Raw genomic sequence first — 17,690 nt, forward strand, 5'->3', positions numbered from 1 at the left:
AACATTAGTGCTAGAAAGCAAACTAAAGAAATGTCAAGTGAAATTTCTGTGGAAGCCCGATTCAGCCTTGGTGAGGGAAAGATTCCACCCGAACAGTGCAACATATCCAACATTAACAAGCGTTATTTCTTAATGCAAGATAGGATCCAATATTACCGTCTTAGTGGAGCCCACATTTCAGCAAACAAGCATAGGCTCATTAGAAAGAGTAAGCTACCATATCTCAAGAGAAAAGAAGCTAAAAAAAAGAAAGAAAGCAGAAAAAAAGAAAGGAGAGCATCTTCAAAGTTAAAACACTTGGAAAATGGTTTAATGATGTTTACAACAGAAATGACCTGTACAGTTACAGTCGGATATATATATATATATAAAAATTTACAGCAGACAAATGCAGCTACAAAATTCTACCATTTTATCCTGATTTACTGTAGTCTACACAATCGTTCAAAGTCTACTGACGCCAGAAGGCAGTCACTGGAGAAACCAAAATAATCAAAAAGGCACTTTAAAGAGACAGCTTCCATATTCATCCCCTCGGACCAGGCAACATACGCAGAGGCCATACAATATTCACATGTACATCTGCAAAAACCACATCATGTTAGGTAAATTCAGTGTTTTGTAAACAGCCTAATGGTTACTGTCTTGTAGTATTATAATTAAATCAGAAGTATGTAATTCAAATTAAACTAAGAGTACAATGAATTGTACAACTGTCACCACCTGTAATGCATTTTTCTTCTCAATGGTGGGAAAAATTGCCCCTTTCACAATATTTTCAATTTGAGAGCCAATACAATCGGGACTTTCCTAGAGGTTTGGTATTTCGAAGCCCTAATTCACTCTTTGATTGCATTATCCACCCATAGCCAGAAAGGTTTTTGAGGGGAGAGGTTTAGACAATGTTTTATTTAGCCACTTTGGGCCCAGAGAGCTTGAGGTGTTACAAAAACCTTTCAGAGGGGAAGACATAAGGGCTCTGTCTTTTTAAAATGAAACAGAAATGATCCCAGCTGAGCATGACAAACAGTGTAAACGCACATTAGAATTGACAGTTAGGTGGAAGTTCTCATTACTGAATACTATGTACAATTTGTAGAACTTTTTTTCTCATGAACATCTAGGCAGTAAAAACATATGTTATTACACACACGGACACACCCAACACATACAAAAATACTATTATTTCAAACTACTAAGAGAAAGACAGGTCAGTATATCTCCATGCTGTGACTTTAAGAGCATTACACCGAAACAAACAAGAATTTCAACGACTTTTTTTATATCCCAGAAATATACCAAAATATACATCTAAGCTTTGGAATTACTGAGGTTAGACTAATGCAAGTGCTGGGGAATAGTACTTTACACAAGTCTAAGGTTCTGTAGGAAAGAAATTATCTTTGGTATCTGCCTCAGGCGATTATTATTAACATTTGTATCTTGCTTTGGGATAGAGCTTGTACGACCCTAGAACTAAACACCCCCAGTCAACTGAGATAAAAAATATCTGTAAAAGTTCCTTCATTTGCATCTCCCAAAAGTTATAAAGTCACAGGCATCTATCTAGCCTACCACAAAAGGTTGAGAAATACAATGCATAGTTGCACGTGGTGCTGTGAACAACAAAGGAATATATTTATTTTAGCAACAGAACAACCTAGGAGGCTGCAGTTAAAAGAACCAAAACGCAATAAAAATAAAAAGCTAAGAAGTCTACCTCAGCGTGTATTTACTGTCACCCAGCCCACACATAGTTACAACACCCACCAGAGCAGCCTATCATGCACCATCATCTTCAGCAGCAAGCCAATCTGTGAAGACCTAAATGAGAGAGAACTAGAAAATAACTACCCCGCTCCCTCTGGGGCCACCGCATAACTTGCTGATTATGTGACTTATCTGCCAACTCAGAGTGCAGTGCAGCACAGTGACTGTTATTGCTTTAGATCTGCATCGAAGGCTACAGCACTGCAATAAAACCTTAGAATGCCAAAAAAATTGGCGGTTTATAATTTTGCATTAATAACACAAATTCAATATTTTAGTTCTGCTTGTTTCATTCAGTTTGTCAGAAATACACCACAACAGAACCAGGTCTACAGGACTATGCAACATACTATAACTTTCACTACAGCTGCACCCTAAGACAACCAAGCTAACAATTCAAATGAACTGTACTGCCATGGCAACCTAGTCTCCAAAAACAAAACAGACCGTCTTTGGCTGGGGCTCGAGCCATGTAGGATTTCACAGATCAGTATTGAGCTGAAGACGCTCCTGTTTATTTTTTGTTTTGTTATTTTTGGTTTTTGGTTTGTTTTTAAGTTCATACAATCATTAAGAAATCTTTGGTTTCGGCTGGATATTTCAAAAGAACAAAACAAGACAAAGAAAGTGGCCCTGGCTCATAGCAGCACTGAGACATGGCTAGGTTTCTTGCTCCACAACGGGATTTACAAACATGTTTACATTCAAAGAAAATGTGGAAGGGCTGTTCATTTTTGGTAAAAAACAGACCCGAAAGGACAAGATTGTCAAATAATATATAATATATAGTTTCAATATTTTGGTTTTGGTGTGTGAAAAAATGCAATTAGAAGCCTAACACACAATTGCTTTGCCAATGCTAGCATGAGACATTCCCTCAAACCAACAAGAGACGGCTATACAAACTTTACGCAACTACCTGGGTTTGTTATACAAGATATGTGGGACATTAAGACTAAGTCACAAGATCCCTTCGCGTAAAACATTGCAAAAGGCCCTTGGCTCTTTATAAATTCCAACCAGCTACATTCAGAAGCTTTGAGAGAAGGGCATGGTATGCCTGTGCCCAGTCACGTGGTGCTATGGGCCAGAAGGCTATTTCGCTCCAAGGAAGGGCAGAGATGGCTAACTCTGTATGGTTTTGAGCATGTTAATGCAAGGTACTCCATTACAAGGTAGAAATGAGGTATAAAACAGCTCCGGTACCTATGGTGGTCAAAAACAAACACACTTGCTTAATTTTTGACTATCCAAAAGAGAAACAGAGAACATGCTTACTGGGGAGAAAAGACATGGGCGGAGGAGAGCAGGTTCTTATTCACAGACTGAATTCAAGACTTGTTTGCAGAAAAGCTAATCACATGAGTCTGAAACGCACATTATCACATTCATTAAGAGCTTGGCATACATTATAATACAGCTGTCTCCAACAGTATAGTATGGCGCACATTACAGTATTCTTTTTGAGTTCTGAGTAAGGGCTGCGATTCCCCCAATAAATATTTCCACTTAGGTTGTGTGGAAAAGTAAGGGGCTGTTTTCTGCCATAAAAAAGATATGCCTTGCGCTTGGTCTGAGCTTGTGTGGGGGATGGAGGGAATGGGGCGTAAATTGCAATCCATGCAGAACAAGTTTGATGAAAGCAAAAAAACCTTGACTCCCACATAGATCTGCAACACGTTTTTGACATGAGTTACCTGATGCAGAATATGGAGACAACGCATCGCAGTGTGACTATACATATTAAATTGATTCATGCACAAGAGCACACTTGTCGACTTACTGTAGTCACTTAAAATGAATGGTCTTCCGTAAATTTAGACAACCGCATTATCTTAAGTTTCTGCACTCCCGCAGGTTTTACCTCTTTACCCCCAGATCCCTACAAGTGCAGAAGGATTTTCACTCCTGTGCCCTGACCTCAGAAGTACTTTTTATGTAAAAGGCATGAAATGCTCACAGATGCTACTTGGCTCCATAAGCCATCACAAGCTACGAGTGAATACTAATCTTTCAGGGAACTTACAGAACAAACCATGTAAGTTAAGCTTTCTCCTAAACTACTCCAATGTAAACCAAAACCACACATATTGCTGCATTGGAATTCGAGACCGATAAGATCAGTCAATCCTAAAGCCTTTTTTAAATGCATTTTATTTGGTTGCTGCTGCTGCAGTGTTGCAGGTCATGGAGGATGCCGACATTGCAGACCTGGAGAGACATTTTTGTAAAACTGGTACCAACCAACTTTCCCTCAAAATACTAAACTTTGAAGAATTCAAACGAAGTGAGAACTAATCTATTACCTTACTTACAAGAATACCTGGCACCCAGGAAGATGTTTTGAAAATGTTCAAAAAACAAATCAGTTACCATTCATCACGTTTACTTTTCGAGCCAGGTCACCCATATATTATCAACCCATGAGAAACATGAAGGTTTACTTGGAGTCAAAATGTTATTTCTAGTGGCTTTTCCTGGAGGCTCAGATGGTTTACTTTAAAGGACAGCACATGAGCTAGAGTGCAGCCATCGGACGAAGTGGTAAAGATTATTAAGAGCTTGACAATATAAATGCTGCTCTGGGCAGACCCCATGTGCAATAGGATATTCTAGATTCTCACGTTTTGTCAGATAAATTGAGAATTTAACATTCCCAGTACCACCTCAAAGTGCTTCACAAATAGGATTCATGTGTCCAAAGTGCTTTAAAAAAGCCGCAAGTTTATGGCGATCCTCAACAGCAAATAGCAAGCGTTGACATTGATTGGATTGACACCAAGGCTGAAATTATTGAGTCTTTCTAAAGCAAATGAGTTCCTCCTAATAAATGAAAATTACGGAATGGGATTAATGTGGATTCAGACTCTTCGTTTTTTACATACAAATGCTGTGTGTAGGACCACAGGATACAGACACGTTATTCTAGATTGACCCAGCAATCTGCCTCGTCCTGCTAACAGGTAAAAAGACCTGCTTAAGTTCAGCAAGCATATGTTTGAAGCACAGTCAAAACAGCTCTATATTGGTGTTTCTCCCTCTGCTCCACAGTCTCAGCATAAGTAAACAAAGTACCAGGGCAACCAAGTCCATTGATACAGAGTATAGAGCCTATGGTAACACTTTCCTTTCAGTCATCTGCAGAACATATTGTTTCTTTGGGAAAAGCTAGTTGCACTTAGTATCCCTAACTCTAACACACCCAAAAATACAGGGAATACTTCTTCCTTCCTAGGTGAACTTTCCTAAAACGGTAGCACGTTTACTACTCATCACTCACTGTTCAGTAAGCCTGGAGAATCCAGAACAGGCCCTGTAGCAAAACACATGTAGATTAAAGGGCTGTGATAAAAAAAAGCCTAAACCAATTATAAAGATAGAGAAGGGATGGGGCCCAGGTTTGGCACCTCAATACTGAATGGAATAAGGAGCTGCAGCACTAAAGGCTTGATTCATTTCCAGGGCTAGCCTTGTTTCAAAGTGCACACTGCTAATAAAAATTGAGCTTGCCTGTGTAAAATGTAGTGCTAACATACAGTAAGGGGACATAATCACTGACAACAATCTATACAACAAACCGATTTCCCCAAACTTCCAGATTTATAATGAAGAACTAGAAGATCAAACACAATTTGAACCAGTGAACAATGGGGCGGGAGGGCCAAGTCAAATCCAACTGTTTTAGAAAAACAAGGCTGGTTCCTGCATCCCATGTGTCGTCAATGCAATTAATTATGTTGAAAGGAAGGCTGCAGTGCAAAGGGCACAAATAATCCACTGACCCATGAACTAAGCCATCGCTAGAACGGAGGCTAGAAAAAACATGAAATGTGACAGCAAGTATTTAACCACTATCTGGGTCATATCACGGATAAGAATGTGATAAAAAGAACCCTTCTGGGAACCCTGAGGAAGAGCGGGGGCATCAGAATGCAATCTGAGCCCTTTAAAACAAACTAACAGCCTCCACTCCATACAGAGAAGGTAACATTCCTGGGTAATACTGTTACTTGAGCAAGACACTTGACTCAAAAGTGAGCAAGGACAACAAATCTTCATTCAATTACTTAAGAAAACAGAAGACCATATCCCTGAGAAAATTTGGGAAGAAAGAAATGCTAGCACCGAGAGCCAAGCAACAAAGGTCTGGGAATAACAAAAATCAGACGCTATAAGACCTACAGCTTCTATAACACTTTAAAGAAAAACACATTTTGACAAAGGGTCTCACCTTACAAATCTTGATAATTGTAAAAAACACAGTATTTTACATACTACATGTTTTTTTTTTTAAAACACCTAATCATCAGTTGGGAACAGATTTGATAGTTACCTTGCTGGGGTATATAGAAAAAACTGCATGTGGGTAATGTGTGGTACTTATCCCATGTAGTACGTCCTAAGTACTCTGCAAGGTAAATATCTCATACAATCCCAACTCACAATTGAGTGGTATTTTACAAACAGGAAGCAATTAAAATGCCACATTTGTTAGGTTACCCCCAAGCTCACAATGGCACCCACAGTATAGGAGAAGTCGGGAGATCACATATGACTGTGAATGTAGAATATACCCTGCAAAATATGCAATACACATGAGCACCTCGTTCAGAAATAACTCAAGAGAAATCAGTGAGCAAAGGAGGCTAATCTTTAGGACATATTACAGGTACTGCCAGCAGCCGCAAAACATATGACAACCTCGAGGTGAAGTGGGCTCAAAGAAGCTTCAATCCTGAATATGTATGGACATATAAGCACTGTCAGCAAGCAATCATTTTGCTAGCGCAGAGCACAGCATAAATAGGTCAAGGAGGAAATAAAAGTATAAACATCAAGAAAAAGAAATCCAGTGGTAGCCTCTTGTTAGGTATACAAACGCACGGTATCTAGATTGGTTCAGAGTTTCATTATTAACTGCTCAAGAAAACACCACCTCCTCCCCTCTGCATCATTGTTCCCGTAGGAATCATGCAGGTACGTGTTTCAAATATAATCAAGCAGCACAAATGCAGAGGCAGGGATAGTTCAGAGAACTCAATACCCCAATTTGAATATAGTCCTAATGGTAAGGTGAAAAAGCCAGAGCACAGAAATGGAATCTTGACTTACGCCATTTGTGTGGCAAGCAAAGAGGACAATGCAAATGTGAGCCCTTACTTTACCATCACATAGCCAGTGGCACAAAGAGCAGTCACAACACAACTGGGCACAGTATAAGTCGTTAGGGTGAAATAAAACACACCAAGGATTGAGGGTGTCTTCTGCAGGCTTTGTTCATGAGCAAGGAAGCCTCCATAATGGGAAAATGAAAGCAGTGTCACCATGTACACTGTGAACTGTTTGGGATTTAGTGCTATACAAAGGCAATAAACAGTGCTCAGGCAGCAGTTAAAGCTGTCTTGCTAGATTATTTTCTAAAAGCTAATCAGTCAGTTTGTAAAATGGACACAAACCTCATCTTCATTACAAATCCAAAATAGACTGATATCCTCCCCTCGATACATATCAAAGAAGCAAGCAATTACATTCTTCTCTGTCTCCATGTGAAAAAGGAGAATGCAACCAGTCACTTGGGCCTTCAATGAACAAGACACCTGCAAGTCATGCTTGAAGCTTTCGAGACGTACAAATGGATTCCAAGCTGTTCCTTTTATGACGGCATCAAGACAGTCCAATCTTCTGCTTTCAGCAGGAGCTTGCCTTCAGGTTTTGCAACGGAATACAAATGCTAATGTGGGATGAATGGCATGGAGAAGCGAGGAACATAGGCAACAAAGCGCTGGGTGGTTACACACTGGTAGGCCACACTGCTCACTGTTAACAAGGTAGTGAATGGCTGAAAAGGGAAGACTAATGCCCAGAATATCCAAAGTCAAAAGATTGTACTGCTGGATGATTCACTAGTACAATCTGAGCACAGAGATATGAACCTGTACGGTAAGCAAACATACTAAACTCAGCCATATGCAAGACATCTTTAGGCTTTCATCTATATTTGTCTCTGCTTTTGTAGGCGGCCATCCTTCTTTCACCCAAACTTAAGAATGGCAAAAACAGTGTGTGGCTGTTGGAGATCATCATATGCTCCATCTTTGTTCGACAAAGAGCACGTAGGCACGGTTTGGAAACCAGTGGTAAGAAAAACTAGATGAGACGGTTGAAGAACAGACGATGGGACACGCAGAAAAGGAAATTCAACTGAAAAGACCAACATATCCATAGCACCATCAGTCAAACTTCTTTGGCTTACATGGGAAGAAGGCCCTGCTATCTGAGGCAAAGGGGGACAGACTTGTCCACTTTTCCAACAACCTACCTAAAAACAGAGTGAAATGCCATTGCATTGGGGAGAAGGAAGGAAATACATTAAAATAAACGACTGCATACATAAATCTGCATTTTAGTATTTGAATTCTCCGCAGGATACTCATCGGATGGAAGGCCAACTGCCTTTTTATATGAATTTCACTTTGTTTTGGTTTAATCATGATCAGCATTACAAATGACAAAAAAGGAAATCTGTTTGTAAAAATGTTCTCCAAATAGCCACGTTACGAGACCTACCTTCAGACAAAAAGAAATAACTTCCACTTTAGTACACTGATTGTGATGCAGCCATGACCAGCCTCACTACTGCCCACACTAGAGGCAGGCTCTAACCTTGGGCTTCCCAGGAATGAGGGGTATGCAGGTGAACAAGGGCGGGATCGTGAAGCAGCACATGACCTGCAACAGACGACATATGTCCTATCAATGTTTTGCACATTGGCCCACATGCATGAATGAATCACAGTGGTGAACACATGTCTGCTTTGGCTAGATATGCATAAAGAAAATAAAAACCCACAATACATTCCTTTTAAGGATAATCAACCACTCCCACAGATCTAGGCAGATCTTTGTTAAGAGATCAAACATTACTTAAATTAAACCCTAAAGCTAGGATTATCTCTACTATTTATACAAATCATTGATTCAGTTACTTCAATTGCAAGACCATCTAATCTAAAAAAATCGAAATTATGCCGATGAATTTTCGACATGATTAGAGACAAGGAAAGCACAAATACGTTCCCAAAGCTCTATGGTGATAACCATACAATGAACTGCAAACAGATTCTCGGGAAAACAGGAAAGTGAGCACCTTTAAATATGTGACCTATAGATCAGGACTTCATCTGCTGATACCTCATGTCATACAAATGAACAAAGCTGGTCCAACAGCCTGTCTGCCCTGGACTCGAAACTGTGCCTGAAACATTACAGAAACTAAAATCCAAAAAGCAACATGCAGAGCTTCGGAAATCTACAATGCTACCTTTTTTTAACACCGTTTTATTATATGATAATTTTCCTTGCTCAATATGTAAATATTCCACTGAATAACGCCTTTAGAAAGGTGGTTTTAGCATGTTGAGGACGCAAAGCATGATTTGGTAGATGCCATGGGTCCTTCACACAAATGTAATATTCTCCTTAAATAAGTGTTTGGAATGTGGCTAGGCAAGCACCCAAAGTAAAATATGGGCCCTCGATCAGAAGAACTTTGGTTGCTTTCATTCCTTGAGCGAATACATATTTCTTTCCTTGCATGCTACATGGTCTACAAATCAAAGATGAACACATTTAGTCAACATGTATGTGACTTTACTGTGCTCAGAAAAATAGGTTCCATGGCTATGGCAACATACCGAAGGAGCTCCTTTCTTAATGCCATCTGAAGTATTTACAGGTTATTTAGTTTGTAATGGAAACAGAATAATAAAGGCATTCAGATCTTAGGCTGTTGTCACTCTCTCCAATGATCCAGAGTGCCTCTCCGGAGGAATTCATTTGCTAACAAAACATTGATCTCCTTGGTTTTTCCAGGAGTTCAGAAGAATTACAGAGACTACACTTGGAGAAAAATTTAGCATAGCACTTTTACAAATGCAATAAACCAAATGCTTCCATGATTGAGAGAATCTGCATGTGCCAGTTCACTAAATAAAGAATGTGTGGGAGGCCCTCAAAGAACTTTTGAGTAGGATCAGGTTTCTGATCAGTATTTCAAGAAGGCAGAGCAGGGGTTCGAGAAACAAGGTCCTGTTTCTCCTGGTTACTCCTCAGCCCATGCAGTTCGTCAAAGTATATGACAAATTCCACACAACCATAACCTTTCTGGGAAAAACAGATAAACCCTTTTCAGATCTCAAACCACAGTACATCCAACTACAAGATTGTGAATGTATTTTGCAGAAAATGTTCTTGTACTTGATCTTGCCAAGATCAACAGAAGCAGACGACGTTCAGAAATATAGCAGAGGTAAAATAAGGATGATTATATAAAGGTAGGTTGTGCCCAGCTTCATTTGTAGTGAAGATTATTAAAAGCGACCTTCCTAAAAATGATGAAGACAGTCAAACATTTAAGAAGCAGACTGGGATGTCCCTAAAGATTTCAGTCTTGAAGTAGTAAATAAGAGAAGGCTATAACATCCTCTTTTTGGAGTGCCCTTTTATTTTCTATTTTAGATGAAAAAGGGAAAATACAGCCTTTAGCCTGCACATAGAGGAAAGCGAACAGCTGCAGGTACAAGGTTAGTTGTAGTTAAATATATTTGGTGTCTCAGTTTGAGGAATGAACTAGCAAGAGGTCCATGTGGCATGGAACAAACCTTAAGTCCAACTGGACTCCCAAGAAACGTTTGCTAGGCTAATCCCATGAATCCTTATTTTAAGATTTTGATCCAAGGGGAGATTAGGGTATGTTGTGCAGGGAGAAGGATTCCTGACAAAGCACAAGAGATATAGCAGCAACCAGTACAACTAGCACAGTGTACATACTGGACTAGAGACCAGCACTGAAGGACTAGTTTGTAGTAAGCCAGAAACCTAAATATACATATCTACATTGGAGTGTAGCCCTGTTTGCAAAATAACATTACTTTGAGATTAATTATCAAGGAACATATGACAGCATGAAAAAGAGCTTCTACCAAAAGATCCTGAATGCTTAAGAGTATGTAGAGACATTCGAGCCTTAAGTCCAAGTACATTTAACCATCAACTTTGACTTGTCTATAACAAACAGTATGATGCTCTTCAACATGTTTGGATTACGCTTGTTTACTCAAGAGTGACATTTAGGAGGATCCACTCACATAAATGTATTAAGGATAAAATAGGTAGGTGGACCAAAAAATATCAAATTAGAAAACTACCCAAAGTCGATTAAGCAAATGTAGGCTAGGAAATATAATGTCATATGCTATTATACCAGAAGCTGAGCAGATGACAAAACTGCAGCCAATGGAAAAACAGACTTTCAATCTCACCTCTGCGGATGGTAAAAGGAAATGGAAGGGAAATAACAGTTGGTTAGAATACTGATACTTGGGCAGTGCAAAGAGCCACGGGCATTAGACATCAGCAATGTTTTATGGTGGTCTTGACAAGCTACAGAGGGACGATTGAAAGTGGAGAACCTGCATGGTAAAATACCAACTATTTGCATTTCCTTCCAGTGCCATGGAATTCGGCTGGCACCTGTAATTCCAGAAAACATGAAACTGACATTCAGGGTGAACATGCTTGCAGTGCTGAAAGAGACACTAGATTGCCTTCTATAAATTGCAACATGTTTTTAAAACTTTTTTGGGTTAAAAACAATGTGCAAGGCTTCTGGTTATCTGAAGCTGCAGGAGCAACACTGCTTCTATGTAAAAGAGAACAAAGATCGGATGTATTTGGTCAACTATCTGGTGTGTAGAATAGATGTGGCACACTGCAAGTATTCAAGAGTGGTCGCAAAATACTTGTTGCAAAATATTAAGCCATTATTCTGTCTGTACGTGTCCAGCGGTATACACAGCTGAATTAGTCACTTTCCTTAAGCCTCCTTGATCAGTCACAAAAAGGAAATGGAACAGATGTTAAAAGAAAGATGGAAATGTTTTTCAAAATAGTGCCATTTGGCTTATACAGAAACCTTCTAGTTAAGAAGATAAATAAATAGTTATTTTAACCAAATTAGTGTTCCAGAATAAAAACATTTCACCACTGCTATACCTCTCCTCCTCACAAAATATCCATCATGTCAGTTGAACAATGGTATGTTGTTTTAAGAGATTATTCGCAATCATCAATAACCGCTGCCATATTACACAAATGAACCCAGGAGGCAAGACAGGGTGGACAAATGCAAGTGAATGGACTGCTAAAATTAAATAATTCCTCATGAGTAGGGAGGAGTAATGGGGAATAGTGTCTCAACTCTGGGAGCCAACATTTCCTTGAACTAGTCCCCCTAAAAGAGCTGCATATTTGTAGCAGTCTTGTCCCATTCTTTTTTTTTTTATTTAAACATTCTACCTTTGACAAGTGTCTTCTGCATGTTCAAAGCAGCGATGGGGAGGCAGCAGTGGATCGAGGAGGAATCAACCAAATTTCTACAGTATATTTCATCACTAACTTTAAAGCCTTAAAAACCACCTGCAGCAAGACTAAAATAGTACAAGCTTCAGACACACATTAGCATCTGTAACAAGGTGAAATAGAAGGGTAGAGGGACAGCTGAAATAAACATATGCTGACACCATCTCATATATATGTACAAACAAGAGACTAGTTTTCACACGGACTAAAAAATATATATCAAGTTAGAGTGTCCGAAGGGATAATTAATAAACATTACCAAAATACAAAAAATAGATTAAAACAAGCAGCAACTTAAACAAATGATCAACAAATAAAAAGACACAATAAAAGAAATTGTCAGTAGCATCTATCTCAACTCTGTGTCTGAACTGCACCTGTACAAACGAGTCCATTAGTACAGCAGCTTGCTAGAAATTGACTTTGGTTCAAGCTTAGTTTAGAAAAAATACAAAAAAATAAACACACACAAGGTTGCATGACATGTTAGTTTCCTGCTTGCAGTTCACTAGTTTCAATAAACATTGAGGTGTGCGAGGAGCTGGGAAGGGGAAGCAAATACGTTAAATAAGAATTAGGATCATGGAGGGAGAAAGCAACACGTTCTGCCACTTAGCCTGTCCAATTCAGTGCACTTGGATTCCAACTGAATGGTATCTCGTATCAATACACACTACTGTTACCTTGTGGCTAAAGAGTAAGCAACCATGCATGTGACAGAGACTCTTGGGTCCATTCAGGGATCCATCTTGGACGTTAGCAGGACTGAACAGTGTTTGGGTAGTCAGGTGAGCAAGGAGATCATGGCCAATTGGCAGAAACTCTGCCCTTGTCTGACAGGGCCTTTATTCCAGAACTGCATCACAGTGAACTATGCGGATTCTTTTCCACTCCATGTTTTTGGTTCATACTACAGTGGAACGTTAAGGAAATAGAACGATTTTCTGCATTAGCTTGGTGTTCAACTAACACCTGTGAGCACAGATTATTTTTTAACTGCTTCCTGTCCACCCACTGCTCAAAGCTGTTTCTGGAGCTGGCAAAAACACTGTGCTCACTACCAACTTGTACAGTTAGAAGCATTGCAAACAAATGCAAAGATGACACCCCGAAATGGTGTGCAATGTACCTGAGCATACATAGAAAATCCAAGATCAATTGCAGACTAGGGAGAGCATTACCAAAAGCAGGAATGTCACTATAGATTTTGTGACACACGGCCTGATGCCCGAGTCCAATAAAACAGGCCACTTTTCTTTTAACCTCAATCATACACAAAGAACCAAAAGGCCAAAGTATACATACTATGTATGCTCCCATGCTGACTTTCGGCTCCTGGGCTCTTACTGACGGAGGACTAGTAATACCATTTTTGTTTTCCTCAGGAAACGTCTTTTTTACAATATCTTAAAATGACATATACGATGTTCAACCTTAAAAACACCCCTTTGCCTGCTAATAATAATTTATTGATATAAAAGGTGCTGAAAGTTGGCAGCCCTCTTCTAACTCGTCACCAACTACTTTCATAAGCAAATACCAGTAACATGAATAAGATGAGAAAAGACTAAGGCCAGATTAGAAATTATATTTAACTCTGTATTTAGCTAGCAAAACCCAGTGCACAGTGTGGATTATCGTTCACATTAGGATGCACATTTAGAACAAGGGTTCTAGCTTCACTCCGCTTCAATCCTAGTCCTGTTGTTCAGAGTCAAGTTAAGTAGACTGTAAATGCATGACACCATTGTTTAACCTTATAGTACAGGTAGTGTCAGACGATGTACATGCCAATCAGATCAATCTAACTATACGTGTAACAGTTCAGAATTGTGCAGTGCTCTCCCAAGTCACCAGCCTATGAAGTGGAACAAGTCAGCTCAGGTACATGGCACACTTAACCTTGCATGAAGGGATGAATGCACTCAAATCTCACTGGCTTTTCTTATATTAAGACGAACGCCTGGGATCAAAGGGAAAATGCTGTGATAAATACAGATCCCAGCAGTTTCGCCAGGAGAGGAAAATGAAGTCTATCCCATTTCGTGGGGGCCTGCTTTATGCAAATCGGAATATGCATCCAAATTATTATATTTACACATATATGCACGTAAAAACAAAAACACCAGTGGCACAGGCCTGCCTTAATTGTACCAGTTAAGAGAGGAACCCCAATACTATGGATATCATTATTAACATCTTGCATGACAAAGGCCTGTACAACAGACCTGTACAATGATACCTAAAACAAAAACAATCACAAATTAAAGATATCTAAACCAAATTGAGGCCCCTTTCCTATGTTGATAATCAACCTCAACTTGTCGTTATGACTGTTGAAAATGAGAAGTAGTCCTTTTGCTTTTTGGGGTGTTTTTGGTATTTTTTTCGATTTTTACATTTTTGGTTAGAAACTTCTCTGATCAGTGAAGCAATCCTGAAAGAGAATGTTTGTTATAAAATTAGGCAAATGGTCATCCATCGTTCGTTTCGGTCTTCCTTGTTAGTTTTTGTATTAGTCATCCATTCTTCTCTTTCCTTTTCGTGCCCCTCGAAACAGGGCGAGAGTCAGAGAATCACATTTTCAACTTGTAACTGGCAGGCAGCCAATTACTTGAAGGACTGAAACGGCTGGCGAGTTAGCGTGGCTCAAGCCCTCTCACTGCGCCTTGGAGGCAGTAGTGGTGGTGGTGGTAGTAGCCCCGCTTGCGGATGCCATGGTGAAGAGAGAGTTCTGGATGGATTCTGCTGAGGGTGAGGTTGCATGCAAGCTGGCAATTGTTCCAGTGGCCCCTGCAGAAGCCGCAGAAACCAGACTGACAGGGTTGCTGGTGAGCAGAGAAAGATTTTGAGGGTTGAGGAACAGAGGGCCAGTCACAATATTGGAAGTCCCTCCAGCGTTGGTAAAAATTAGGTTACCGGATGCATCGATCGATGTAATTGGAAGAGATCCACTGGATGCAAGTGCTAAAAGGGATAAATAAACAGAAATCACTAGGTATTAATTTTTCACAGTTAATGTTTAGTTATCCTTGATAAATATCACTAAATATGTCACCAACATGCAACTGTAGCACAAAAACGAATACAAGTCTAAAGCACAAATTGCACGTTTGATTATACAGACATACACAAATATCAAACACTTGCCAATGCACAAACGCAGTCAATGGAATCTTAAGTCTTTTGTGGGTGACTTGGTGGAGCGACAGGAGCTAGCGTTGAGCAGTGGAGGTATGGGGAAGGTCTAGATGGTGAAAACAATTAAGGCTTGCACAGAGCAAACTAATGACTTATGGGAGACAAAGAATGCATGAAACAGCAGGAATAATACATTGGCATGGCTGAAGATAACACTAATGATGCTTGATGGCACCACAGAGACATTCCTGGGACTTATGAGAAACACTCGGCAAATGAGTGATTCTTCTGGGGGTAAACTACTGCCCCTTCTTTGTGTAGAGTGAACTGTTAGGTAAGATTTTCATATCAATGATAAATCTCCCTGACCTGTGTCACCCCCAGAACTTTTTGCTGGACTGTTCAGATTATTTTTCCCTATACCTCAGAGAGTGGGAACCTTTTTCCACACTCACAGTGCCTTCTACTCTTTTTATGGGTGTCATTTTAAGAGTATCCACAGTGCCTTTTAAAAGTTATCCTCTTTGACAACGTTTTGGCAATAAGTACCTATTGTTGCTGGATTGGCCAACGGCCTCCCCTTTTAACTTTCTCTGGCGAACCTTATAGAACTACAGTTCCCAAGCGTAGAAAGGATCTTTGGATCCCCTTTACATTTAATTAGGTGAGACCAGCCCCCCCCCCACCTTATGTGGAGTGCTGGAGAGATACTGAGTTACCCCCTTCTCATTTTAAATGAAACATTTATGTTACAAGGACAAACTTACCTTTAATGGTTGGTGGCAGTGAACCTTTTTATTAATTCGGTGCAGCTTTACCGCGTGCTGTTTGCACAGTCCCGGTAAAGGCACCCATGGGTGCTTATTTGACCAAAATGGCTCCTGTCTTCTTTTTTCGCCATTTCAGCATTCCTTGTCCTTTCTTGTTCCTTCCCCCCGACATCAAGGGCGTGAAACTCCCTTGTGTTAACTTTACCTTCGGGGGGAATCCTGTGGATTCCCCACCCAGGCTCCAGAGTGTCGATGAAGGAAGAAAGCGAGCGAGGAGTCCAAGACTCTGCAGCCCTTTTTCTTCCAGCCTGAATGCGAGAATCCAGTTCAAACTGGAAGGCTGGCTGAATGTTGCAAGGCTGTTTGATTGGATGGGTTCCTGCAAAAACGTACGATCCTGGAAGCTGAAGAAGTAGTCGACCACTGGAACGAAAACCAAAGAGGATGATTAAGAAAATGTGGCTGAGATGATTTTCAGCGACGGAAGAGCATGCTGTGTAACAGGAGCCTGCTGTTACCCTTCCTTCCAAACGATCCGGGGACTCCGAAAACAACAACCCCAACCAGGGGCTCAGCGAGACCCACTAGAATCAAGAGGACCTGCATTTTGAGCCATCCCAAACCATGCTGTGACCTTGCGGGGCTGCAATACCCCAATACCCTGGGACCTCGAGCCATTGTGCGGTGTACGGTCTTCTCAATTACAAATCTCGCTGAAACTTCGTAGACATCGTGCTGGATCTCCACCAGAGTGCTGAACCATGCAAACAATGAGAATCCGACCAGAGATATTTTGCCTTCTTCTGTGCTCCTGATAAGGTGCCAAATCCACAGTGCCGCATCCAGCTGCGGGGAAACTTGTCTGGATCCTTCTTCCATGATCCCTGCTGCAAAAGTCCTGTCTTCCATCTTAAAGGAATGCATCGACCCGGTTTTTTGGCTGTATATCCAGAATCTTCCTGCTGCAACTCTTCTTTTGTGCTGAGTTACTGTGTTGGCTGGGTTATTTTACCTACCTTAAGCCTTTGTGATTTCTGTATAGCTCTGGGGTGTTTTCTGTGATTGGGAGGCCACTAACCAGTTCACCCAGGCCCACTGCGGAATCCTCCTAGGGTGTCTTTTCTGAAGTCCCTGGTCCCTCAACTAACAGTAAAGTGAAATACTTGTTTGAACAAACTTCCTCTGGAATCCCGATTTTGCCTGCAACTGAACCCTATCTCACCCTGCCTACAGCTGGCACCTAGACCACTAGGGTCCCTCTACTGCCTCAGAGTGAACTCATGCTATAGAATAAGGGAAGGACTGGATACGAAAAGTGTTCTGCCTTGAAAAGTATAAGTGTTCAAAAGTTACTTACTTGTAAAAGATGTTGGTTGGTAACTGTAACTCAGATTGAACAGCAACAAAAGTGATTAATGACCTTGAATGTGTGTTGTACTATTCTGAAAAGTATATAGAAGGTTAAGTTACTCACCTGTGAATTGGTTGTACCTCTTCCCCAAAAGTAATGCTGTTGGTTTCACTTTACTATTCCTGTTAGGATAAACGTTGGGTCTTGCTTCCCCCGACTTGCTGTTAGCCTGTCCATAA

The 17,690-nt window shown here is 40.4% G+C and overlaps 1 protein-coding gene across 19 annotated transcripts in view; it reads right to left on the reverse strand.

The window, feature by feature from the left end:
• Positions 1-281: 281 nt before the first annotated feature.
• The window catches only part of POU2F1 (POU class 2 homeobox 1), a 1,344,877-nt gene continuing 1,327,468 nt past the window's right edge, over positions 282-17,690 (reverse strand). For all 19 annotated transcript variants that reach the window (XM_069635947.1, XM_069635943.1, XM_069635944.1 and 16 more), the window contains one exon: positions 282-15,156. In XM_069635947.1, coding sequence (XP_069492048.1) covers positions 14,849-15,156 — 308 coding nt within the window. In that variant the 3' untranslated portion in view covers positions 282-14,848. The remainder of the gene's footprint in view (positions 15,157-17,690) is intronic.

The sequence above is a fragment of the Ambystoma mexicanum genome, chromosome 7p, assembly GCF_040938575.1.
Source record: "Ambystoma mexicanum isolate Mex_15411 chromosome 7p, UKY_AmexF1_1, whole genome shotgun sequence".
Taxonomy (NCBI): Eukaryota; Metazoa; Chordata; class Amphibia; order Caudata; family Ambystomatidae; genus Ambystoma; species Ambystoma mexicanum.